Source organism: Rhinopithecus roxellana, chromosome 13 (assembly GCF_007565055.1).
Source record: "Rhinopithecus roxellana isolate Shanxi Qingling chromosome 13, ASM756505v1, whole genome shotgun sequence".
NCBI classification, from domain to species: Eukaryota; Metazoa; Chordata; class Mammalia; order Primates; family Cercopithecidae; genus Rhinopithecus; species Rhinopithecus roxellana.
In genome coordinates, this window is record NC_044561.1 from 21,401,326 (window position 1) to 21,426,836 (window position 25,511).

The following is a 25,511-nucleotide window of genomic DNA, read 5'->3' on the forward strand; positions in this document are numbered from 1 at the left end:
TCAAGAGGCCACTTACCTTGGCCTCCCAAAGTGCTGGGATTACAGGCATAAGCAACTGCCCCTGGCTTCCTCCTCTTTTCCTTCCTTTCTTTTCCAAAGGTGACCACGATAAGAGTTAGGCACAGACCTCGCAGGACTTTGCTGGTACCTTTGTATACACATACATATATTTCCCTCTGTCTTTTTAAAATTTGGCAAAAAGAAATTACACTTATGCTTTGTTCTTTGACTTGATTTTTTCACTAAGGTATTCTGATACAGTACATGTAGAGGTACTACATTAATTTGTTCCTTTTTTTCATTGCCTTTGGAGATTATACACCACATTAATTTCAATGGTGAATAGGATTTCATAGTACGGAGGTAGAATAATTCATCTCATCATTTATCTGATGGAATGAGCCCTTTTTTTTTTTTTTTTTTTTTGAGACGGAGTCTTCCTCCTTGACCAGGCTGGAGTTCAATGGTGCAATCTCGGCTCACTGCAAGCTCCGCCTCCCAGGTTCATGCCATTCTCCTCCCTCAGCCTCCCAAGTAGCTGGGACTACAGGCGCCCGCCACCACGCCCGGCTAATTTTTTGTAGTTTTAGTAGAGACGGAGTTTCACCGTGTTAGCCAGGATGGTCTCGATCTTCTGACCTCGTGATCCGCCCGCCTCGGCCTCCCAAAGTGCTGGGATTACAGGCGTGAGCCACTGAGCCTGGCCGGAATGAGTTCTTTAGAGGGCTTGGTGAGAGTGAGACCTGGGCTAATGTCCAGGTTTAGGGTCAAGAAACCTGTGACATTATTTTTTTATTTTTTCTTGTCTTTTTTTGTTTTGAGATAGGGCTCTCGCTATTTTGCCCAGGCTGATTGTGAACTCCTGGACTCAAGGCATCCATTCCCTCAGCCTCCAGAGTAGCTGGGATTACAGGCACGCATCACCGCGCTGGGCAAAAGAATCCGTGTAACTGTAATGGAAGGGCTTAAATGCAGTCGCTGTTCAGGGCTGGCCTTCTTCCGCAGATCTCCGGTCTTACCACGGGGCGGAGCTGGTGAGCAAGCCTGCGCCGGGATGGCTCCTGCAGGAAAGGCGAGGGCGGCAGGAGGCGCGGCTGGGGGCTTTGCCGCAGCGGGAGCCGGGCGGGCTGGCAGCTCCTTACCTCTGCCAGCTGGGCTAGGGGCCTTAGCCTATTTGTCCACCTGCAGCACTGGGGGAACTATGAGGACATTCAAATTCTGCATTCGTTCCCTTACCTGAAGCAACAGATAAGGAAATCCACTGCAGGCAGAGAGTCGGCAAAAAAGGGTATTTTCACCCAACAGCTAGGTCCCTAAGAAAGTGAAGGTCAGTAGATACTTTTATTAAATGGGGTCACATATTGAAGGTCTTGGGGAAAACCAGCTACTTGAAGGAACCAAATCAGGAATTATTCTCTAAGGAGGGAACTGCCCCTACTTTGTGCATTGTAAACTTGGAGTTTGATAAATTGGGTTCTCAATCTGAAAGGCAGGCACATCTGAGGTCCCCCCTGCTCCTGGTGGTCCCCTTAGTTTACTCATAAAAATCGTTAAAATTTCTTGAGGACTCACAGGCCAGTCACTGAGTTAAATATTGTACCTTTCGTATTTCATTTAATCTTCACGACAACCCTATGAGAAACTACTGCTGTATCTATTTTCTTTTTATTTTTCTTTCTTTTTTTTTTTTTTTTGAGACGGAGTCTTGCTCTGTCGCCCAGGCTGGAGCGCAGTGGCGCAATCTCCCCTCACTGCAAGCTCCGCCGCCTCCTGGGTTCACGCCATTCTCCTTCCTCAGCCTCCCGAGAAGCTGGGACTACGGGCGCCCGCCACCTCGCCTGGCTAATTTTTTTGTGTTTTTGGTAGAGACGGGGTTTCACCGTGTTCGCCAGGATGCTCTCGATCTCCTGACCTCGTGATCCGCCTGCCTCAGCCTCCCAAAGTGCTGGGATTACAGGCGTGAGCCACCGCGCCTGGCCTTATTTTTTTTTATTTCTATTTTTTTTTTGAGATGAAGTCTCACCCTGTTAGCCAGGCTGGAGTGCAATGGCGCGATCTCAGCTCACTGCAATCTCCGCCTCCCAGGTTCAAGCGATTCTCCTGCCTCAGCCTCTGGAGTAGCTGGGTTTCCAGGTGCCTGCCACCAGGCCAGGCTAATTTTTTTGTATCTTTAGTAGAGAGGGGGTTTCAACATGTTGGCCAGGCTGGTCTCAAATTCCTGACCTCGGGTGATCCTCGGATTCCTGACCTCAGGTGGCCCGCCTCAACCTCCCAAAGTGCTGGGATTACAGGTGTGAGCCACTGCGCCCAGCCTCTATCTATTTTCTAGATGAATAAATGGAGGTTATAAAGGAGCCAGGCATGGTGGCTCATGCCTGTAATCTCAGCACTCTGGGAGGCCATAGACGAGAGGATCACTTGAGCCCAGGAGTTCAAGACCAGCCTGAGCAATGTAGTGAGACCCTGTCTCTACAAGAATTTTTTTTTTTTAATCAGCTGGACATGGCAGCTCACGCCTGTGGTCCCAGCTACTCAGGAAGCTGAGATGGAAGGATTGTTCAAACCCAGGAGAGTGAGGCTGCAGTGAGCTATGATTGTGCTGTCAGAGCAATGGAACCAGAGCAACTCCATCTTGAATAGGGGCTACTGAGTAAAATGAGGCTGAGACCAGCTGGGCTGCATTCTAAGGAAGTCAGACATTCTTAGTCACAGGATGAGATAGGAGGTCTGCAGGACTGGTTTCACAAGATACAGGTCACAAAGACCCCGCTGATAAAATGAGATGCAGTAAAGAAGCTGGACAAAACCCACCAAAACCAACATGGCAATGAAAGTGACCTCTGGTTGTCCTCACTGGTCATTGTATGCTAATTATAATCCTTTAGCATGCGGAAAGACACTCCCACCAGGGCCATGACAGTTTATGAATGCCACGGCAATATCTGGAAGTTACCCTATATGATCTAAAAAGGGAAGGAACCTTCAGTTCCGGGAACTCCCCACCCCTTTCCCGGAAGACTCATGAATAATCCATCCCTTGTTTAGTATATAATCAAGAAATAACCGTAAGTCTACTCAGTCAAGCAGCCATGCCGCTGCTCTGCCTACGGAGTATCCTTCCTTTATTCCTTTACTTTCTTAATAGACTTGCTTTCACTTTACTGTCAGCTCACTCTTGAGTTCCTTCCTGCTTAAAGCCAGGAACCCATGTGGTCTCCCAGGCTGAATCCCAGTTTTGGAGTTTACCCTGTGACGGTGTCACTGCTCTCCAGCCTGGGCGACAGAGTGAGACCCTGTCTTTAGAGAGAGAAAAAAAGGAAAGGTTGTCCTTGGCAGGCAGTGTGCCAGAGCCCCAAGAGTCAGCAGGAGAGGTGGGGGGACACGGGGGGCGGGGAGGAGCTAAAGTTGAGCAGATTCTGTCTCCCGCTTTCGTAAGAGATTTTGGGGGCAGATCCCAGCCCAGTAAGTCAGTGCACAGAAGGGCAGGCCTCGCCCGTCTCACAGGACTGAGAAGAGAGGCGAGTTTCTAAGAGACTGGAGGGCTCCCTACATGGGAAAGGGAAGTGATTTTAGCCGCATTTGGCTGGGAGTTCGGCTGATGGTTCCAACTCATGGGTATTAGCGAAGGGGAACAAGGAATTGCTGAGGGTGGCAAATTGGTTATAATTAAGAGAACCTGGGAGACGCAAAACAATGTGAAGGCCACCAGCTGTCCTGGATCTGGAGCCTCTGTCCTTGGAGCCACTTGCAGGGGGTTGGAGGGACGGCTCAGGAAACCAGCCGCCCTCCCCTACAGTGCAGACCATTCAGCAAAGACTGTGGGAGGATGGAGCCGCTCTGCCCGATATTCCCAGGGCCCAGGGGACTGCCCTTGCTCCTGGGCCTTCCTTCCTGCTTCACTGTCACCTTTTCTTCCTCCACAATTTAAATGCCTTGTCTCTTAGGAAAACAAATAGGCTTGGGAGTGGGCTCATATCCTGACTCCTGTGCTTTTTTTTTTTTAAGACAGAGTCTTGTTCTGTCTCCCAGGCTGGAGTGCAATGGCACAATCTCGGCTCACGGCAACCTCCACCTCCCGGTTTCAAGCAATTCTCCTGCCTCAGACACCCGAGTAGCTGGGATTACAGGCACGCACTACCACACCTGGCTAATTTTTATATTTTTAGTAGGGACAGGGTTTCACCATGTTGGCCAGGCTAGTCTCAAACTCCTGACCTCAAGTAATCCACCCGCCTCAGCCTCCCAAAGTGCTGAAATTACACGGGTGAGACATCATGCCTGGCCGGTTTTTACACTTTTTAATTTTGGGGAAAAAAAATCAAAAGAATATCATTTTGTAGCATTTCGTGACATGTGAATGTTATATAATCTTCAGGTTTTGGTATCCGTGAAGTTTTATGGGAACACAACCGTGCCCATTTGTTTACATATTGTCTGTGGCTAATAACAAGGGGGGCTTGGTGGCCCCTCATCCCCCGCTCCTCGTGGAGCTGCCCAGATGGCTCCAGAGCTTGCTGGAGTCACTGAGGGTCCCAGTGACTGGCCTGTGGTTCTGGTCAAAGGATCTGAGACTGTATGGCCTGCAAAGTCTAAAACATTTAGTATTTAGCCTTTTACAGAAAATGTTTGTCAACCCCTGGCATAAGTGCCTGACAATAGGTGGTCAGTAAAATGTATCCTGTTATTCGTATTATTATTACTGTTACTGTTACCCCTTTTGGCCTCATTTTAACTTTCAAATAATCATACTCATGGCTTAATGGAGAGATTCTAAACCTGAGGTCCATGGAAGGGTTTCAGGGGGCAGGGGGTCTCTGGACCGCTGCAGTCTGGCAGATGGGGTCTTTTTTGGGGGGAGAGGCTCCATCCAACCCCTGGTTCTCAAAGGGGTTTGTGTCATCAAATAGGTAAAAAAAAAAAAAAAAAAAAAAAAAAAAAAAAGTGTAGGTTTGATCCTTCCTTGACCCAGGCAAATCGATCCACACTTTCCCTGGGCTGTCTGAAAGCCACATCCTTGAAGATGAGCTATTTGGGGGCCCACCCACTGCCTGTGTTGGAGGGGCCTGCAGCTTAACAGGAATGAGGACCCACAGCTTTGGAGCCAGTGGTCCCAGGCTGAGTCCAAACCTTGGCGGCCCCTAGCTGAACCCCTTCTCTGACCCTCGGTTTTCTTGTTGGGTTGCTGCAAAGATGAATCTGGTAATGTCTGTTGGTCACTTGGCACAGCGTCTGGTGCACAACAGGTACTGCAGAGATGGCAGTGACTACTAATCTTATTGTCCTTGCGCATTCAAAAGTGCTTTCCTCAGCTCGCTCAGACCCAGGAAAAGCTGCCCCTGTATTTGGCTGAATTTGAGGTCTGAATACCCCTTGAGGGCCCTTAATCTTTATCCTTGGTACCAGCAAATGAGGCAAGTCCACTAAACATTCACGTGATCAATATGCAAAGAAGCATGACCCTCAGTGAAGTTTTTAAGAGTTCAGTGACCTCATTTGAACAGAGACAATGCTTTTAAGAGTGAAATAAACGGGATCTGCAGCTTCGCTATTGCAAAAGCCCTGGCTGTTTCCGAGTGGTTGGTGTTTCTCGCAGAGGGGTTACTCTGAAGCTCAAGCTTGGGTCTACTTTCCCCCTAAAATGCTTCTTGTGGAGCCCCTTTTCCCAGCTCAGTCACCCAGAGCTAACAGGTTTATTCCAAAGCCCAGCAGCCACCACTGGGAGGGGACAGGGTGTCTTTGCAGCCGGGCTGTCCTGGAGATGGGCGTCCTGCACAGACTGGTTCATGTTCAGCCCGGCAGGCACTGCCCGCCCCCAGTGGTTGGGCTTAGGCCCATTCAGCGGAGGCCTGGTGGCTCCAGACAACAGCTGGAGACCAGAAGTGAAGACTTCCAGCTACAAGCAAATGTTGCTGCTTCTTGAGGTTGAAATATTCTATCCCTAAAGTATCCCTTTCAGCTGAGCAAAAACAATCCCCCATCGGGACCCGACCTCGCCACAGAGGAACAAAAGCTTCCCAGTTCTCTGAGTGCCAGAGACTGTCTGCAGTTTCAAGCACGCATGGCCCAGAGGGGAAAGAAGATGGTCATGTGACTTCCAAGCCTGGAGACAAGGTCACCCTTGTCCAGCCCTATTCCCCTTCATGGGAAGAAGAGCCTCTGACTGCCTGACAAAGGATGGGGCTGGTGCTGCCGTGGTGCTGGCTCCCGGGTGGATTCTCCAATGTCTGCGTTTCTCAGGTTCAGGAGAACACAGGGCAAGGTCAGTGGTCCCCAGAGTCCACTCAAATGGGTGTGAGGGTCTCATCCTGGCTTCATTGTCCTATAATCCCAAAGTGGTTTTTTAGGTAGGACAGTTACACATTCTGGCTGCATTTATTTATTTTTCTGTTGCAGCATAATTTGTCCCTAAGAAATTCACCAGCAAGGCCACCCCATTTGTTTTCTACCAGCCATTTCCTGCCATTAAAAATATTTTCCTTCATGGAAGGAAAGAGCTTCTGGGAGAGAGAAGGAAAGCCCGGTGAAGAGAAACAGTCAAGCGAAGCTCACCTTTAAAGGAGCCATCCCGGGCCGGGCGCGGTGGCTCGCACCTGTAATCCCAGCACTTTGGGAGCGCGAGGCGGGTGGATCACCAGGTCAAGAGATCGAGACCATCCTGTCAACATGGTGGAACCCTGTCTCTACTAAAAATACAAAAATTAGCCGGGCGTGGTGGTGGGCACCTGTAGTCCCAGCTAGTCGGGAGGCTGAGGCAGGAGAATCGCTTGAACCCAGGAGGCAGAGGTTGCAGTGAGTTGAGATCGCACCACTGTACTCCAGCCTGGCGACAGAGCGAGACTCTGTCTCAAAAAAAAAAAAAAAAAGGTTCCATTATGTTGCAACAGCCACAATAGTGTTGGGGCTGGCTGCCGGGTGGAGGCAGAAGTTAGCCAGGGAGGGGACAGTGGTGAAGTGAAGGGCGTGGACTCTGTGTCGAGGCAATGCTTCCAGGGATTCTGATGTGGTAGGTCTGGGGTGGGGCCCAGAAACCTGCAGTTTAACAGAGCACGTAGGGATTCCCAGGCAAGTGGTCAAATGCATCCCACCGAGAGCCATGTCTGCGGTGGTAATATTCTTTAGCTGGACTGGCCTGTGCCCTCTTTCCTCAGAGAACCCTATCCTAGCAAAAACTGGCTGGACGAGGGAGACTTCACCTGGCCCAGCTGTCTCCTGAGAATCTGGAACTGGGACTCAAAGCCCCAGCAGTCTATGTGTGCTGGTCAGGTTAGAATCTTTGCTCGCCAGGCTCAGTGACTCATGCCTGTAATCCCAGCACTTTGGGAGGCCGAGGCGGGCAGATCACCTGAGGTCAAGAGTTACAGACCATCCTGGCCAACATGGTGAAACCCCATCTCTACTAAAAATACAAAAATTAGCTGGGCGTGGTGGCGGGCGCCTGTAATTCCAGCTACTCTGGGAGGCTGAGGCAGGAGAACCGCTTGAACCTGGGAGGCGGAGGTTGCAGTGAGCAGAGATTGCACCACCGTACTCCAGCCTGGGCGACGAGCAAAGCTCCATCTCAAAAAAAAAAAAAAGCTTTGCCCATAGGTTATTTGGCTTCCAGGGGAGTCCTTGTTTCCTGTCCTACCCCTGCCCACCCTGGTCCTGCCAGGCACTCCTTCACTGCCTCAGTGCATCCCAGGACACTGTCCCCCATAGCCTTCTGAGGGGTGGCCCTAACACTCACCCTGAGGATGCTGCCTGTGCCCATGTTCCCTTGGGTTGTGCAGAGCCCTGTGCTCCTTGGAGGGGCTCAGGCTGTCTGTCCAACGCCTGCCGGACAGCTCTACCTCAGTGTCCCACAGGGACCACAGTGGATTTAGCCCAAAAGGAATTCATCAGGTTTCCTCTCACACCTGGCACCTTTTCCATTCCTTATGCCAAAGAATGGCCCCTCTCTCTGCTCAGGCACCCATGTCAGGTATCCGAGCACCATCCCAGACACCTCCTCATTCTTAACTCCCACCTCTATTCTAGAATGAAAGGAACATCTACCTTTGATGGAAAACATACTGCAGGTAATAATAATTCATACAGTCCAATGCCTCACAAAGGCAGGTACTGTAACTGTCTCCATTTGACAGGTGAGAAAACAGGTACACAGGGCCGTGTTACTTGCCCCAGGTCACATAGTGAATAGTGGAACTGGGATGTGAGCCTGAGCTACCCACCCCATGCATGTGCCCCTGCTCTGGAGATGTGGTCAGCGTCTCTCTCCACAGCACTGGCGTGGGGGCCCAGGCATGCCCTCAGCATCTCCTGGTTGGGCCTGTAGAGTCTCCTGACTGGTTTCCTTGCCCTCGGTCTTACCCTGCTCAGATCTGTTTTCCCAGATGCAAGGAGAAACGGTTTCTAAACTGGGAATCTGATGTCACTCCTCCGCTGAAACCCTTCAAAGGCTCCCTGTTTTACTCTGACTGGCCTCACAGAGAATGAATGGAGGAAACTGAATCCTGGAGGGCTCACTCCAGGGCTGTGCTCCCAGCTACTGTCCCCCACGGCCTCTCCATGCCTCAGCTGTCTCATCTGCCAAAGAGGGAAAGTGGTACCCACGGCGAAGAGTTGTAGGATGTGCACAGTGTCTGCCAGCGGAGTGCCTGGCACAGAGTGGGCAGCTCATACATGGAGCTTCTATTAGCTTCTTTCCTTCCTAAGAAGGAAAGGGTGGGGCAAGAAGTGGGTGGAGAGGAGGAACTGGTTGCTCTGAGAGGCAAAGTCAGTTCCACCTGGGATAATAATTACATAAGCACTTTAGATGCATTTTGTCAAAACATAACCTCCATAGCCTCCTGAGGAAGAGATTCCATTACCCTTTTCAGATGGGGAAGCTGAGGCTGAGGAGTCAAGGGATCAACTCCAGGCCGGCTTGAGCCCAGATTTCTCTGATGCAGAGAGCCCTGTGCCCTGCCCTGACCCTCCTTGGACGTGCGCTGCAGTGCAGTGGTTTTGGAGTACCTAATCTTTCCGATCTTACCAGCTGAAGGTCAGCTGTGGGTCAAAGCCGTGACAAGACTGGAAGAAATTTGGAGGCACTACTAGGAAAAAGCAACCAAAAGGTGAGGACTGGCACCCGAGGGAAGGTAAGAATCCCACCACAGACACCCTCCGCTTGTCCCACAGTCTCTGGGGAACTCCCACAGAAATGACAGCGTAGGGCCCATCACTATTTCTACAACAATGAGAATATTTATTTTTTCCAGAAAGTAAAAATAACATTTTTTCTCTTTTGTAAAAGTACCATTACATTCCATTTTCTTAAATAACAAAATCCTAAAAATATATATTAAATTGTATACAGTGCATCACACTTCATCTTATATTTTAAAATACATGATGTTTCTATTTTATTCTCAAAGTTGCATATTAAGAGCATATTTACAAATAAGGCCTTGTCATCCAAAGTCAAAATCCCTGCTGGAAGGTGAGTTTGGATGTGGGAAGGTCTTGGCGTGCATGAGCCCCACGATGGCAGCTCCCGTGCAGGCGGGGAAGGGCCCTCCAGTCTTTGTGTCTAAAGACCCTTCCTTTCTGAAGCAGATTTCCCTCTGACTTTCCTCCACACCTCACTTCTGCCTCTGTACCCAACTCAGCAAGACGGAAGCCTGTGAGATGTGCCCACCAGGGGTCTGCAGTCAGAGGGTGAAGCCCTGTCACCCCTGAGCCATCCAGCCTGAGGGGAGACAGCTGTGGCTGGAAGGCTTGAAAAACACCCCACACCAGGGAAGCTAAGCTGAGACCTGGCCAGGAGGTAGAACAGTGAGGAAGGTAAACAAAGACACCAAAGGAAACAATCCAAACTCCCAAGGTAGGAACAAAAGCCGACATCAAACACCCCATGGGAGATCTGAGACCTAACTGTGCCAGGCGGTGGGGTGGGGAGCTGCCCGGCTCCGTGGGAGACCTGGCCTGGCCTCAGCAGACCAGGGAGGCAGGGTCTCGGAGGCCATCCGCATATAAGTGCTTGTGAAGAGTAAGTGTGCAGTGCCAGGATGCATCGAGGCTGGGTGATGGCCTGGCTGGGCTGCAGGCAGATCCTGAGCCTGGCCAGGAAGGCTCCTGCCTGGGCTGACAGTGGGGCATGTGGGTGGAGCCACACCCAGGCACTCCAGTGGGTTCTGCCTGAGGGCCAGGACAGCTGAACTTGCTAGTGCTTTGATCTCTGTGGGCTTCTGGCCGATTGGAGTCTTGAGCCGGAGCCCACTATTCAGAAGTTAGAGCAGCCTGGTTTCCTCGCTCATGCCCAGAGAGGTCTCAAGCCTGTCCTGATGTGGGGGACAGGGTTGGTGAAGGCACTCGGGTTCATTCCTACTCATTCTCTGCTTTGCAAGCAACTGGACAAACGGGGAAGAACAGGGCACCGTGTGCCTCCCGCCCGCCTTCTCAGAAGGGCCAAGGACACTGAGAAACAGCGCGGGGCCGCCGCTGGCCCAGGCACAGTCACCACGGAGAGCGACAGGGTCAGCTGGCGGGGCCGCCGCTGGCCCAGGCACAGTCACCACGGAGAGCGACAGGGTCAGCTGGCGGGGACCGCCGCTGGCCAGGCATCAGTCACCACGGAGAGCGACAGGATCAGCTGGCGGGGCCGCCGCTGGCCCAGCACAGTCACCACGGAGACGACAGGGTCACCCCGCTGGCCAGCACAGTCACACGGAGAGGACAGTAGTGGCGGGGCCGCCGCTGGCCCAGGCACAGTCACCACGGAGAGCGACAGGTCAGCTGGCGGGGCCGCGCGGCCCAGGCACAGTCACCACGAGGAAGGGTCAGCTGCGGGCCCGCTGCCAGGCACAGTCAGGAGAGCGACGGATCAGCTGGCGGGCCGCCGCTGGCCCAGGCACAGTCACCCGGAGAGCGACAGGATCAGCTGGCGGGGCCGCCGCTTGGCCCAGGCACAGTCACCACGGAGAGCGACAGGGTCAGCTTGCGGGGCCGCCGCTGCCAGGAACAGTCACCACGGAGAGCGACAGGATCAGCTGGCGGGGCCGCCGCGGCCCAGCACAGTCATCCAATGAGAGCGACAGGGTCACTGGCGGGCCGGCCGCTGGCCCAGGCAAAGTTCCCCCACGGAGAGCGACAGGATCAGCTGGCGGGGCCGCCGCACGGGCACAGGCACAGCAGGAGAGCGACGGATCAGCTGGCGGGGCCGCCGCTGGCCCAGGCACAGTCACCACGGAGAGCGACAGGATCAGCTGGCGGGGCGCCGCTGGCCCGCCACCCGGAGAGGACAGGTCGCTGGCCCGTGGCCCAGGCACAGTCACCACGGAGAGCGACAGGTCAGCTGGCGGGGCCCGCTGGCCCAGCACAGTCACCACGGAGAGGACACAGCTGGCGGGGCCGCCGCTGGCCCAGGCACAGTCACCACGGAGAGAGACAGGATCAGCTGGCGTGGTCCCGCCGATGGCCCAGGCACAGTCACCACGGAGGCGACAGGGTCAGCTGGCTGGGGGCGCCGCTGGCCCAGGCACAGTCACCACGGAGAGCGACAGGATCAGCTGGCGGGGCCGCCGCTGGCCCAGGCACAGTCACCACGGAGAGCGACAGGATCAGCTGGCGGGGCCGCCGCTGGCCCAGGCACAGTCACCACGGAGAGCGACAGGATCAGCTGGCGGGGCCGCCGCTGGCCCAGGCACAGTCACCACGGAGAGCGACAGGATCAGCTTGCGGGCCGCCGCTGGCCCAGCACAGTCACCACGGAGAGCGACAGGATCAGCTGGCGGGGCCGCCGCTGGCCCAGGCACAGTCACCACGGAGAGCGACAGGATCAGCTGGCGGGGCCGCCGCTGGCCCAGGCACAGTCACCACGGAGAGCGACAGGGTCAGCTGGCGGGGCCGCCGCTGGCCCAGGCACAGTCACCACGGAGAGCGACAGGGTCAGCTGGCGGGGCCGCCGCTGGCCCAGGCACAGTCACCACGGAGAGCGACATGGTCAGCTGGCGGGGCCGCCGCTGGCCCAGGCACAGTCACCACGGAGAGCGACAGGGTCAGCTGGCGGGGCCGCCGCTGGCCCAGGCACAGTCACCACGGAGAGCGACAGGGTCAGCTGGCGGGGCCGCCGCTGGCCCAGGCACAGTCACCACGGAGAGCGACAGGGTCAGCTGGCGGGGCCGCCGCTGGCCCAGGCACAGTCACCACGGAGAGCGACAGGGTCAGCTGGCGGGGCCGCCGCTGGCCCAGGCACAGTCACCACGGAGAGCGACAGGATCAGCTGGCGGGGCCGCCGCTGGCCCAGGCACAGTCACCACGGAGAGCGACAGGGTCAGCTGGCGGGGCCGCCGCTGGCCCAGGCACAGTCACCACGGAGAGCGACAGGGTCAGCTGGCGGGGCCGCCGCTGGCCCAGGCACAGTCACCACGGAGAGCGACAGGATCAGCTGGCGGGGCCGCCGCTGGCCCAGGCACAGTCACCACGGAGAGCGACAGGATCAGCTGGCGGGGCCGCCGCTGGCCCAGGCACAGTCACCACGGAGAGCGACAGGATCAGCTGGCGGGGCCGCCGCTGGCCCAGGCACAGTCACCACGGAGAGCGACAGGGTCAGCTGGCGGGGCCGCCGCTGGCCCAGGCACAGTCACCACGGAGAGCGACAGGGTCAGCTGGCGGGGCCGCCGCTGGCCCAGGCACAGTCACCACGGAGAGCGACAGGGTCAGCTGGTGAGGGCTCTCCTGTTGGCACATGTACCAAGAAGGCAGGGCCTGGCACCAGCGGGGAACAGGGTGAGGATGGCACGCAGGCCCAGTGCCCCCGCAGCCTCCTCCCACGCTCTGTCACCTCAGGAGAGGCTTTGGCCAGGGTGCTTTCAGAGCTCCGCCCACAGTGGTCCCCAAAGCCCCTCCCCTGCCTCTTCCACAGTCTTCTGCCATGCGTTCCGACGCTGACTTTCCCAGGGTTACCCTCTTCCCGCCACCTCCAACCCCCACTTTATCTCATCCAAGGAGTTTCCTCAAAGTTCAAGTGCCACCTCCTCCGTGCTCCTGGAAGCCCACGTCATCACTTCTGGAACAGTTTCCTTCTCAGGTGTTTACTTAGCTGCAGTGGCCTTCTGTGGGGTGTCGCTGACTTTTTTTTTTTTTTTTTTTGAGACGGAGTCTTGCTCTGTCGCCCAGGCTGGAGTGCAGTGGCCGGATCTCAGCTCACTGCAAGCTCCGCCTCCCGGGTTTACGCCATTCTCCTGCCTCAGCCTCCCGAGTAGCTGGGACTACAGGCGCCCGCCACCTCGCCCGGCTAGTTTTTTGTATTTTTTAGTAGAGACGGGGTTTCACGGTGTTAGCCAGGATGGTCTCGATCTCCTGACCTCATGATCCGCCCGTCTCGGCCTCCCAAAGTGCTGGGATTACAGGCTTGAGGGTGTCGCTGACTTTCTAAGTGGTTCTAACTGAGCCCATAGCCGGGCTGCGCAGGACCCAGCACCCATGGAGGCTTAGCCTGGGGTGATTTACAGCCCTCCTGCCCCTACGCTGTCCTGAGCCAGGTTTGGGTTTCCCGGGGCTGCTCCATGGATCGTAAGTTGATCCTAGAGGCACTGGGCCATGCCAGGGCCAGGCAGGAGGAGAAGCACTGGGGCATCCCTGGCACCTCCCAGGCCCTCCGAGGAAGTGCTGCCCCCACTGCAGGCTCCGACAGCACATTGGCCTGGGCATGGCCTCCCCTGACTGAGATGTGAGGAGGGCAAGGTGGGCATCTGGGCTGTAGGACACCCCAGAGGCCAGTGGTCAGTGTCAGCCCCAGGCAACTGAACAACTGGCCCCTGGCCGGGTGAACTCTTCCGGGGCCACATGCCACATTCCCTTTGTGCTGCACATGGCTCTATTCACAGCACAGGGCCCGCTGGGATGACACACACCTGACACTTGTGTTTGAAAGAGATTCCACAATCAGTGTGAATAGCTTGGAGGGGAGACTGCACGTGTCGATATGTTTCCAGCGGTCCTCCTGTGTGACGGGCCTCTTGGAGACAGAGGCCTACGGACAGCTGCTCTTTCCAGATCAAAGCATGAAGCCTGCACCGAGCAGCTCTGTGCCCTCAGCTGGCCTCCCACGGGGCCTGGGGTGGCAGTCCTGACCCTGTCTGCCTGTGACACATTGCTCCATTTCCCTCCTCTGAAGGCCTCTCTGCCTGAAGCTCTGAGCACCTCTCCTGAACTCAGGCTGCCGAGTGTCACCTCTCCCTGCAGACACTTCCCGTGTGGCCCTCTTTCCTCCCAGGGGTGGCAGGTGCAGAGGTGTTGCCAGAACTTCAGTAGGAGCCCCAGCAGGCAGTGGCTCAGGGCTTGGGGGAGGTAGGCACGTGCTGCAAAGAGGAAACGCCAAGGCCAGAGGTGCAACAATCACCCAGGCCCAAATGCCTTGGGCAGAGGCATGCTCTGACGAGCGCCTAGGCCTGGCCAGCAGAGGCACAGTCCGCTTTTCTCAGCTGCTGTTGACAAAGCCTGCTTCCAGATGGCAAGGACTTTTAAATTAGTGATGGCACTTACCTCCCAACCAGCAGCCACTACAGCTGCAGCTCTCAATCTTAGGAGGAGCTCCTTGGAGGAACTCCAATTCCCAAACCCATCCTCTCCTCGCACCAATCTCTGCAGCCCAACTCCCTATCTAAGGGACAGGGTGACATGGGACTGGGGACAAGAGCGCTCTCCTTCCCCACTGAGCCATTCCTAACCCCACATGGTCCCCACAGGAGGGGCAGAGAGCACAGATGGCTCTTGGGGTGTTTTTTTATCTTTTAACACGGGGGACGCCAGAAGGAAGGACCACAGGCCCCATGTTTCATGTAGTGCTGCCTAAAGGCAAAAACACAAGATTGATACTCTCTGCTCTGAACTGAGAGTTAGCTGAGCCAATCATGGAGAGACCGAGGCCTGGCTCAGGTTCCATAGGACCACGAGCTGCTCAGGGGCAAGGCTGATAAATCCAATCCTGAGTAGTTACTGAGTGCCCATAAAAGCTTGCAGGAGAATTTGTTGCATGAGTAAATGAATGGGTGTTTTTTGTTTTTTCTGAGACAGAGTCTCACTCTTGTTGCCCAGGCTGGAGTGCAGTGGTGCGATCTCGGCTCACTGCAACCTCCGCCTCCTGGGTTCAAGCTATTCTTGTGCCTCAGCCTTCTGAGTAGCTAGGATTACAAGCTCCTACCACCACGCCTGGCCAATTTTTTTTTTTTTGAGACGGAGTCTCACTCTGTCGTCCAGGCTGGAGTGCAGTGGCGCAATCTCGGCTCACTGCAAGCTTGGCCTCCCAGGTTCACGCCATTCTCCTGCCACAGCCTCCCAAGTAGCTGGGACTACAGGCACCCGCCACCAAGCCCAGCTAATCTTTGTATTTTTAGTAGAGACGGGGTTTCACCGTGTTAGCCAGGATGGTCTTGATCTCCTGACCTCGTGATCTACCCGCCTCGGCCTCCCAAAGTGCTGGGCTTACAGGCGTGGTGGTAGGAGCTTGGCTAATTTTTATACTTTCAGTAGAGATGGGGTTTCACCATGTTGTCCAGGCTGGTCTCGAACTCCTGACCTTAGGTGATCTGCCCGCCTCAGCCTCCCAAAGTGCTGGGATTACAGGCATAATCCTGTTGCGCCCGGCCAAATGGATATTTTATATGACCAAAGCTCTTCAAGCTTTCCCTGCAGCTCTATGAGCTATGGAAAGAAGAATCTAGAAAGAAGCCCATGTGTAAAGTATCAGGTTTGATATAAATGGGGGTCACTAGATCTTATTCTCAGACCCTCCCAGGCTGGAGGAGGCCCATCCTAGTCCAGCATCTGGAGGGCAATGTTGCCAGGGCAGCACAGACACTGCCCTCTTTACACCTCACTAATGTCCAGGAGTCCACACTTGCATGGGACCAGACCTACTCCCAAGAGTACCTGAGAGTTCTCCCTGTCTGGCCCTGTTCCAAGCCATAAAGACCAGGAGAAGAGAAGAAGCAAGAAAAATTCAATTAACTAAACCTACCCACCACCTGACAGCCATCTAGAATGTACCTGAGCCCAGTGCCAGCCATGACCACCTCTGTCATTTCAGCCTCACTGTCCTGACACCCCCACTGCTAGCTAGATCAGAGAGAGAGATGCAGAGAGGGCCTGGCCCCAGGGCCTTGAGTCTCTCTCCTAAGTGCAACCGATGAAGCAGGAGGAATCCAGGCTCTGCCTGCCCTGGCAGCAGGGTGCCTCTTCCTAGTTTGTAGGAGGGCGCCCCCGAAGAGGCCGAGGCAGAGGAAGAGGCAGGGAAGAGTCTGTCAGAGAAGAACCACAGGAGGGGTTGACCCCAGCAGCCTTGAGCTCAAAGAGGGCCCTCGAGTCCTAGGCACAGCAGGGTGTTTAGTCACTCACAAGAGGATTGCGGTCATCTTGTTGACTCTGACCCTTGAGTTTCTTCTTAAAGATGGAAATCGAAGTGGAAGGCTTGTAAAAAATGCTCCAGATTTCCCCCGAAGTCCCTGGTTGATGACAATCCCTAAGGTCCCCTGAAGCAGGAACACGATGGGATCTGTCAAGCAGATAAATAATTTTTCCAATAGATTAGAACAAAGCACTCCAAACAACCTACCATCTCATGAGATACTGTATCTAGGAAATGGGGTGGGGCAAGGTCTGGGAAGGACCTCACAGCCACCTCTAAAGATCTGAAGGACTAGTGTGCAGCTGAAATGAGGCCAAGTGCAGCAGGGCAGCGTCCGCATCAGAATAACAAAGAACTTTCTAACTAGCAGAATTCTTCAAATCTGGAAAAGCCCAACCTGAGAGAATATGAATTTTCAAATTCTTTTATTTTAAATAAAAGAACTATCTTCAAATGCCATTTACCTGGAAGCCCACCTAGCTAAAACAAGATAAACGCAAAACTTCTCTGCTTCAAGCAGAGACCCGTCTAGCCTTCGGTGCTGGCCCAGACTCTGTTCAGTCCCGACAGCTGCCTGGCAGGGAAGCTGCAGCTGATGTCACAGGAGAGTCAGGCATGTACTTTAAGGCCTCAGCCATGCTGTCAGATGCTGGATGCTATAGGAAGCATCGGGCTTTCTTGCTGCCACAGGGGATGTGGTCAGGACTGAGCCTGAGAGGCTTCCCCAGAACATGTGAATTATGACTTTAAAACACACATACACACACACAGACACACACAGACACAGACACACACACAGACACACACACACACACGCAGACACAGACATACACACACACACACACACACACGAGGACATTATTTCCACTGAAAAATTTCAAGTGTAGGGTGGAGGTGTCTATGTAAAGTGGTTCCAATGTGGCCAAAGGCAGCCTTCACAAGGCAACAGAAGAGCTTGCATTTAATGTATAAGGCGGCAAGTGAGACGGTCAGGAAAAAGACAGCTTTTAGTGGACATACATAAATTTTCAGGGAGGCTGCGAAATGAGAAAAGCCTCGATTAGAAACCACCAGAGGCCGGGCGCGGTGGCTCAAGCTTGTAATCCCAGCACTTTGGGAGGCCGAGACGGGCGGATCATGAGGTCAGGAGATCGAGACCATCCTGGCTAATACGGTGAAACCCCGTCTCTACTAAAAAATACAAAAAACTAGCCGGGCGACGAGGCGGGCGCCTGTAGTCCCAGCTACTCGGGAGGCTGAGACAGGAGAATGGCGTGAACCCGGGAGGCGGAGCTTGCAGTGAGCTGAGAGCCGGCCAAGGAAAAATTAGAACAAGCTCCCCTCTAAGTACACAAACATCAGTAGCATGAACAATTGCCCCTTTCCTGGAAGGTGCAACTGTTAGACTTGAGTAGCAAAATAAGGGAAGGAAATATATTTTCCCCCAAATTGGTCAGAATTGAATGATAAAGCTTCTGTAAGTTTCTTCAATAACTGTTTTAAAATAACTATTAAGCAATAGTGAATAAAATGTGAGAATTCTCTTCCTAAGGATGTTTCTCAATTTCTAGAAGGCATCAGGAAGTATGCACCGCATCATCCTAGCTATCTTCAATCCTGCATAAAGATCTCCGTAAGGCACTAGCACATTTGCTTTTTAAGCCGGGAATGTTGCAATCCTCCTTGAAATTGTATGCTTTGGACACAGCAAACAAAATCCCTCAAACCTTAATGAGATTTGTCCCGTTGTACATTTCACTCTACAGAGAAGGGGGAATGTCTGCTGCTTTCCATTCCCTAGGACTGAGGGCCTTGGAATCATCTGCTGATTCTACAGTTGTACCCAGACAAATGAAGCATCATAGAAAACGAACTCTGAGCCTTCCCTTTCCTGGAATCGGGCAGCTCCCTCTTGTACTCACTTGAATGTGACGTGCAGAAGTATCTTTGCTACAATGGCTGTGACTGTGAGGATGAGGAGAGTTGCCAGACCATAGACTGTCCATCCTGCAAATGCAAAAGACAGAGCTTACCAGGCTTGTTTATGGCTGGTTTCCGAAAGGGGGTCGGCTAGAATACCCAAGTGAGTAAGTCTGGCTGAGGGGCTCCCTGCAGGCCGGTGTGGGAGGGCAGCCAGCAAACCCAGCCTCAGGAGCAGCTGAGACCCAGGCTAAGCATGGGGCCCCAGGTGTTCTGAATACTTCCCTTTGTTCTACAAGTCACTCTCAGGGAGAGGCAGGCAGGATGATCCAAAGTCTACTGGACTCAGAATCTAAAGGGATGACATGCATTTTGTCTCTGCCACTGGGACCACTGTGCAACCACAGATGGAGTTATGTAAACTCTTTGGGCCTCAGTTTCCTCATCCGAGGAATGAGATGTGTGACCTATGAGATGCTACTGAGATCCATAGCCAAATGACACACAGGAAGTGCTGGACAGGCCCTTCTCCCTGACCTTCTATGGTGGGTCCCGCAGGGGCCCTGGGCAGTTTGAAAGCCTCCAGGCTAGGTCACTACTGAGGGTACTTTCCAGTTGTACCAGCTCATAAAAGCATCACTTCCTTGGCTCACTGCATCCTCAAGCTCCTGGGCTCAAGCAATTCTTCTGCCTCAGCCTCCTGAGTAGCTGAGACTATAGGCATGTGCCACTATGCCCAGCTAATTTTTCTATTCTTTTCGAGACAGGATCTCATTCTGTCACCCAGGTTGGAGTGTAATGGTGCAATCATAGCTCACTGCATTCTTGAACCCTCGGGCTCAAGCCATCCTCCAACCTCAGCCTCCTAAGTAGCTGGGACCACAAGTGTGCACCACCACACCCAGATAATTTTTTTATTTTTTGTAGAGAAAGGGTCTCCCTATGTTGCTCAGGCTAGTCTCAAACTCCTGGCCTCAAGCCATCCTCCTGCCTCAGCCTCCCAAAGTGCTGGGATTACAGGCGTGAGCCACTGCACCTGGTCCTGCATGACTTTTCTTCATAGCTCTTATCATTATCTGATTTTTATTTTGCTTTCTGTCTTTCTCCTCTCATTTATATGTCACAGAAGGGCAGGGATTGTGTTTGGTTCACTCTATGATCCGGTACCTAGCACAGTGCCTGGCACCACTGAAGCACTTATATATCTTTTAAATGAATGAGTCAGTGAGTGAATGAATGGAGTTCTTGCAAATGCCAATAAATTTAGGGAGTTTCAATGTGGGGCTCTAGAAAGATAATCTTAACGTGGGAAAATACGGGATTAGCTGATTAGTCACAATGTACAAAAGGCACACTTGCCTAATCTTTGGAGGTGAGCACTTTTCCCTCAGGACTAAGGAACCAATTAATAAGAAAATTTCCCTCAAAAGCCAGGACAGACTATAGGTCACAGAGCCAATATCCCAACCTGCCTCTGAATAAGAAACACCCAAGTGCTTTTGTCTTTATAACTGTCAAGAGCGCTACCTTCAACTCTGTGGCTTCCAGCCCCCATGGGTGGCGCCCAGGAATTGCTACCTGGGACAGTCTGAGGTGGGTGGCTGGGGCTGGTGGTGATGACATAGAGGACTTTGGAGGACCGGGCAGCGCTGACACTGAGGTTGGCCTGCTCTGTGATCACCTCGGCCACTGTCTGGTTGACAGCGGGCCTCTCTTGTGGCACTTCTTCCTTGATGGCTGGAAGAGAAAAAGCAATTAACTGGGGCCAGGGCTATGGAGACTCAGAGCTGAGTGGGGGGAGAGCACGAGTTATGAAGAACAAGCCTTCTGCTCTATTCAGTTCTGGTGCAGTTCCTTCCATGGGTGGGTCCCTGTCATTAGACCTACTAAAATAGCGACACTGACAGGTTTTCGTCTCTTTTCTGTCTGATGAAACATAAATGAGTTATGAAATGGGGGTCAGGAAGGAGCCACAGCCTCAGGGTGATCTGCAAGGTGAGTCAGTAGTTCTTGAGTCCCAATCTGCCCTGCAAGAACTGCCCAAGTCACAAGGGTGAAGAAGAGAAGCCCAAGGCACATGGGCCCTGAAGAGCCCTCAAGGAGGCAAGGATGTCTTACCTTGGTATAAAACAGCAAATCCCTGGGCCTGATTGATGCGATCAGAGAAGAAATACAAGATGACGAAGTCCAGAGAGACGTTGAAGGACAGAGGTGGGCGGTTCCTCCCGTGGAAGCGGGCTAGGACACGGTGGGTGTAGCCATCTAGAAGCTCCACCATGTCCGCCGAGTCCCTGATGTCAAATAGGGGGAAGCTGAAGTGGATGCGGGAGGCCCCCGGAACCCGGATGGTCCAGTAGCAGACCCTCCCCGTGGCATAGGTGTCGGGGAAGTCAGGGGAATAGACCACAGAAGACATGGCTGAGTAGTTCCCACCGCAGGCGCCGACGAGAGCTGTAGGAGAGAAAAAGACACCACGCCCTCAGTCTGGGCCTCTGCCACAGGCACGCTTCCAACACCAAGGCTCTAAAGCCTTCCTAATGAGCAGGATCCCATTTAGGACATTGTTTCTATCTGTAAAACCAGACAGTCTTATGTTTCAGGATCGAGTCACAAAATGAATCGCTGAGACTCTGGACAAATGACTGTGGAGATGTTTTTCCCCCCCGAGACCTTAGAATTAGCACACAGCACAGTGGTGTGGCCTAGGTTGGGACTGGGCTGGAGTCAGAGAGTCTGGACTTGGGACTGGCAGGGCCAAGTGATGGCAGGGGCCGCACTTCACTCGCGGGCCTCTTGCTTCTCTCAGTTTCAAGGCTGGAGAGAGCACCACCTGCTCCTGTATCACAGGAATGTGCGACGGCACATGAGACAAAGCACACAAACCCCTCAGGCCTCTGTAGGGGAGCCACCCGATGAGGTAAAGTCGTCAAAAGAGAAGGGCTTTACAGTTGCTCGTGTGTCCCCAGTATCCTTGCAACACTCCCATGAGGGACCACGTTTTCAAGCAGGGAAACTGAGGCACAAGAAATGACTTTCTGCAGTGAGGAAACATGCTAGATTCTAAGCACTCTGTACTGAGCACATTTGATTTCTCTGGACTCCTGTTTTTGATAGGCAGGTTCTAGAAAGGGGATGCAGTGGTTTCCTGTCTTACATAGTGAAATGTAAACAAGATCTTAGAACTGAAACTCCTTGGGAGGGAGTGTAGGGCTAGGAATTTTTTTTTTTTTTTTTTTTTTTTGAGACGGAGTCTTGCTCTGTCACCCAGGCTGGAGTGCAGTGGCCGGATCTCAGCTCACTGCAAGCTCCGCCTCCCGGGTTGACGCCATTCTCCTGCCTCAGCCTCCCGAGTAGCTGGGACTACAGGCGGCCGCCACCTCGCCCGGCTAGTTTTTTTTTTTTTTTTTTGTACTTTTTAGTAGAGACGGGGTTTCGCCATGTTAGCCAGGATGGTCTCGATCTCCTGACCTCGTGATCCGCCCGTCTCGGCCTCCCAAAGTGCTGGGATTACAGGCTTGAGCCACCGCGCCTGGCCGGAATTTTTTTTTTTTTAAGACGGAGTCTCGCTCTGTTGCCCAGGCTAGAGTGCAGTGGCCTGATCTCAGGTCACTGCAAGCTCCGCCTCCCGGGTTCATGCCATTCTTCTGCCTCAGCCTCCCAAGTAGCTGGGACTACAGGTGCCCACTACCAGGCCAGCTAATTTTTTTTTTTTGTATTTTTAGTAGACACAGGGTTTCACCATGTTAGCCAGATCGTCTTGATCTCCTGACCTCGTGATCCGCCCGCCTCGGCCTCCCAAAGTGCTGGGATTACAGGCATGAGCCACCGTGCCCAGCCAGGGCTAGGATTTAAAAAGCAGGCTTTGGGGGAGTTCTGGTTCCCTTTAGGATGTAGAAAACAACAAGCAGGCCGGGTGCGGTGGCTCACGCCTGTAATCCCAGCACTTTGGGAGACCGAGGCAGGTGGATCACCTGAGGTCAGGAGTTAAAGATCAGCCTGACCAATATGGTGAAACTCCGTCTCTACTAAAAATACAAAAACTAGCTGGGTTTGGTGGCGTGTGACTATAGGCCCAGCTACTAGGGAGGCTGAGACAGGAGAATTGCTTGAACCTGGGAGGCGGAGCTTGCAGTGAGCTGAGATCCGGCCACTGCACTCCAGCCTGGGCCACAGAGCAAGACTCCGTCTCAAAACAACAACAACAAGCAAATGCTGCTTCCATCCTAACAACGAGAAAAAGCTTCAAACTCAGCTGAGGTCTCATGACAACCAGGGGAACTTAACTACAACGTCAAAGCCCCACCAAGGAGAGTCAGGCCACACAAATAGTTTCATCTTTGAGAGAACACAGGAGGAAGAAGTGACTGCCAGAGAAGTAACAAGAAAGCACTAAAATCTTAACAAACTCTTAAAGGCTGAGAGTGGGCGAGTGTCTCAGCTCAGGGCAACTGGGCATCCCAGACACAATGGGCATTTTGCCCTCACTTGCGAGCTTTTCTGCACAGACCTCTACTCAGTGCTTTCACAAGTGACTTGGGTTGGCCAGCAGACCACAGTCCCCCTGAGTGGCACAAGTGTGCAGGAGGTGAGAGGCTGCCACTTGGGGACAGGCATGAAATACTGCCCACTTCCTTCTCTTTGCACTTGCAGGAGGGGACTCTCCTCTCTAAGAAAGCAAAAGCCTTCGGCCACTGGGAGAGGGGAAGCAAATCCTGTTACTCCCAGGGCCACTGAAAATGGGCAGAAGCAAAATCTGTTTGCCTCTGGGGAGGGAGTAGACCTGATTTGACTAGAAAAGTCTGTACCAAACACCATTTTACAAACCCAAATTTCAGTCTCCTTGAAATTCTCCTTCCTGTCAAAGTAACCAGGTGAAGATCCACTGCTTCTGGGGGAAGAGCAGAAGCAAAAGCCATTGGTCCCTGGTTGCCTTGAGCCCTCTTAAGCCCAGGATCCTGCAGCCAATGCAAAGCAGAGCTCTACTACTCCTGGAGGGAAGGCAAGAAATTATCTTTCCCAAGATCCACCACAGATGCAAGCAGTGTTTGGCTGCCAGGGAGAGAAGAAGGGTATGGGAATGCTGAAAAGACCTCAGGCCGGTGGACTTTTCACATCCTGTCTAAGACTGAGGACATGGCAGGAGAACCAAGAACCACCCCTGTGACCTCATCATGAGTAGAACCAGGTAACAAGCAGCCATAGCCTACCACTGAGGGAGGGAAAGAGAGTGGAAAAAGAGCCCGTCTGTGGCACAGGCATGTAGGAACTCCTCAAAGCTGAGGATGGAACAGGACTACTGAGGAAAACTCATGGGTACCCTAGGCTCCACACTAAGCACAAGCTGATAGCAACCCATTGATGGAGGAGTTTAAAGCCTGATGTGCATTGAGGGTAGTGATAGAAACAACCCAGCTCAACTTCTGACAGACTGGCTCAGTGCCTACACTATGCAGATCTGCCCAGGTGTAAACACTATCTCAGCCTCTTCTATACATAGTGTATGGCATTCATAAAAAATTACAACCCACATATAAAAGCAAGGGTGGCAGGGGGGAAAGACATTGTTAAGAGATAAAACAATCTACAGAACTAGACTCAATGATGACCCAGATGCTAGAACTATCAGACAGAGACTACACGATGAATACAGTAAATAATCTACTGGAGGTGAGGCATGGTGGCTCACGCCTGTAATCCCAACACTATGAGAGGCCAAGGGAGGAGGATCTCTCGAGGCTAGGAGTTCAAAACCAGCCTGAGGAACACAGTGAGACCCCATCTCTACAAAAATTTTAAAATTAGCCAGGCATGGTGGTGTGTGCCTGTAGTCCCAGCTACTCAGGATTCTGAAGCAGAAGGACCACTTGAGCCCAGGAGGTCAAGACTGCAGAGAGCTATGATTGCACCATTGCACTCCAGCCTGGGCGGCAGAGTGAGACCTTGTCTCTTAAAAAAAGTAAAAATAAAAATAAAACTACTGGAAATAAAACAATATCAGAGATGAATTTTTAAAAATTATAGAATGCTTCATGAATTTGCATGTCATCCTTGCACAGGGGCCATGCTAATCTACTCTGTTTTTTTTCCAATTTTAGTATATGTGCTGCTGAGGCAAGCACTGAAGAATTCCTTTGATAGGCTTATCAGGAGACTAGACACAGCTGAAGAAAGAATCAATAAACTTGAAGACAGGTCAATAGAAATCATCCCCAAATGAAACAAAGGGGAAAATAAAGTGAAACAAAGAGAACAGAGCACCCAACAGCTGTAGGACAATATCAAATGGTCTAACATATGTGTAATTGGAATGCCAAAAGAAGAAAAAAAGAATATAGAAGAAATATTTGAAGAGATAATGGTGAAAAATGTTCCAAAATTAATAAAAGGTGACAAACTACAGATCCAAGAATCTCAGCAAACCCAAGCAAACAAACAAAAAATTAAAAACAAAAACAAAAGCAAAAAACAAAAAACAAAAACAAAAAAACAAACCAACACACAAAGAAGACACACCTAGACACATCATAGTTAAATGTTGAAAACCAGTCTGGGTATGGCAGCTTATGCCTGTAATCCCAGCACTTTGGGAGGTCAAGGCAGGAGGACTGCTTGAGCCCAGGAGTTCAAGACCAGTCTGGGTAACATAGTGAAACTCTGTCTCTACACAAAATTAAAAACTTAGCTGGGTATGGTGGCACATGCCCATAGTCCCAGCTACTCAGGAGGCTAAGGCAGGATTGCTTAAGCCCAGGGGGTCGAGGCTATAGTGGGCCATGATTGCACTACTGCACTCTAGCCTGGATGACACAGTAAGACCCTGTCTCAAAAAAAAAAAAAAAAGTTGAAAACCAAAAACAAAGATAAAATCTTGAAGGCAGGCAAGGAAGAGGAAAAGATTACATACAGGGGAATAAAGATAGAGCATACACCTCTAGAAACCATACAAGTCACAAGAATATGGAGCAATATCTTTGAAGTACTGAAAGAAAAAAGCTGTCAGCACAGAAATCAATACCCAGCAAAAATTACTCTCAAAAATGAAGGTGAAATAAAGCTTTTTCAAACAAAAGCAGAAAGAAGCTATTGACAGTCAACCTGTACTAGAGAAAATGCTAAAGGAATTTCTTTAAGGGAAAGGAATATACCAGATGGCAAATAAGAATATGAAAAGATGTTCAATATGATTGGTAATTAGAGAAATAAAAATTAAAACCACAATGAGATA

The 25,511-nt window shown here is 52.3% G+C and overlaps 1 protein-coding gene, 1 non-coding gene and 1 pseudogene across 4 annotated transcripts in view; all 3 read right to left on the bottom strand.

The window, feature by feature from the left end:
• Positions 1-11,726: 11,726 nt before the first annotated feature.
• Positions 11,727-15,113, bottom strand: LOC115892859 (annotated as a pseudogene). The gene is made up of 2 exons (XR_004052758.1): positions 13,386-15,113; positions 11,727-13,090 (listed from the first exon to the last, which is right to left on the bottom strand). The product of XR_004052758.1 is annotated as an uncharacterized LOC115892859 (transcript).
• An 833-nt stretch (positions 15,114-15,946) lies between these two features.
• The window catches only part of KREMEN1 (kringle containing transmembrane protein 1), a 72,888-nt gene continuing 63,323 nt past the window's right edge, over positions 15,947-25,511 (bottom strand). The window contains exons 6-9 of one of the 2 annotated variants that reach the window (XM_030915364.1): positions 20,405-20,737; positions 19,865-20,023; positions 18,289-18,373; positions 15,947-16,513 (exon numbers count right to left, since the gene is read on the bottom strand). In XM_030915364.1, the coding sequence (XP_030771224.1) occupies positions 16,345-16,513; positions 18,289-18,373; positions 19,865-20,023; positions 20,405-20,737 (746 nt within the window). In that variant the 3' untranslated portion in view covers positions 15,947-16,344. Of the gene's footprint in view, positions 16,514-18,288; positions 18,374-19,813; positions 20,024-20,404; positions 20,738-25,511 lie in introns of both variants that reach the window. The other variant, XM_030915363.1, reaches the window with a different exon arrangement.
• On the bottom strand, positions 24,298-24,405 carry LOC115892978. The gene has a single exon (XR_004052943.1). It is a non-coding gene; the product is annotated as a U6 spliceosomal RNA (small nuclear RNA).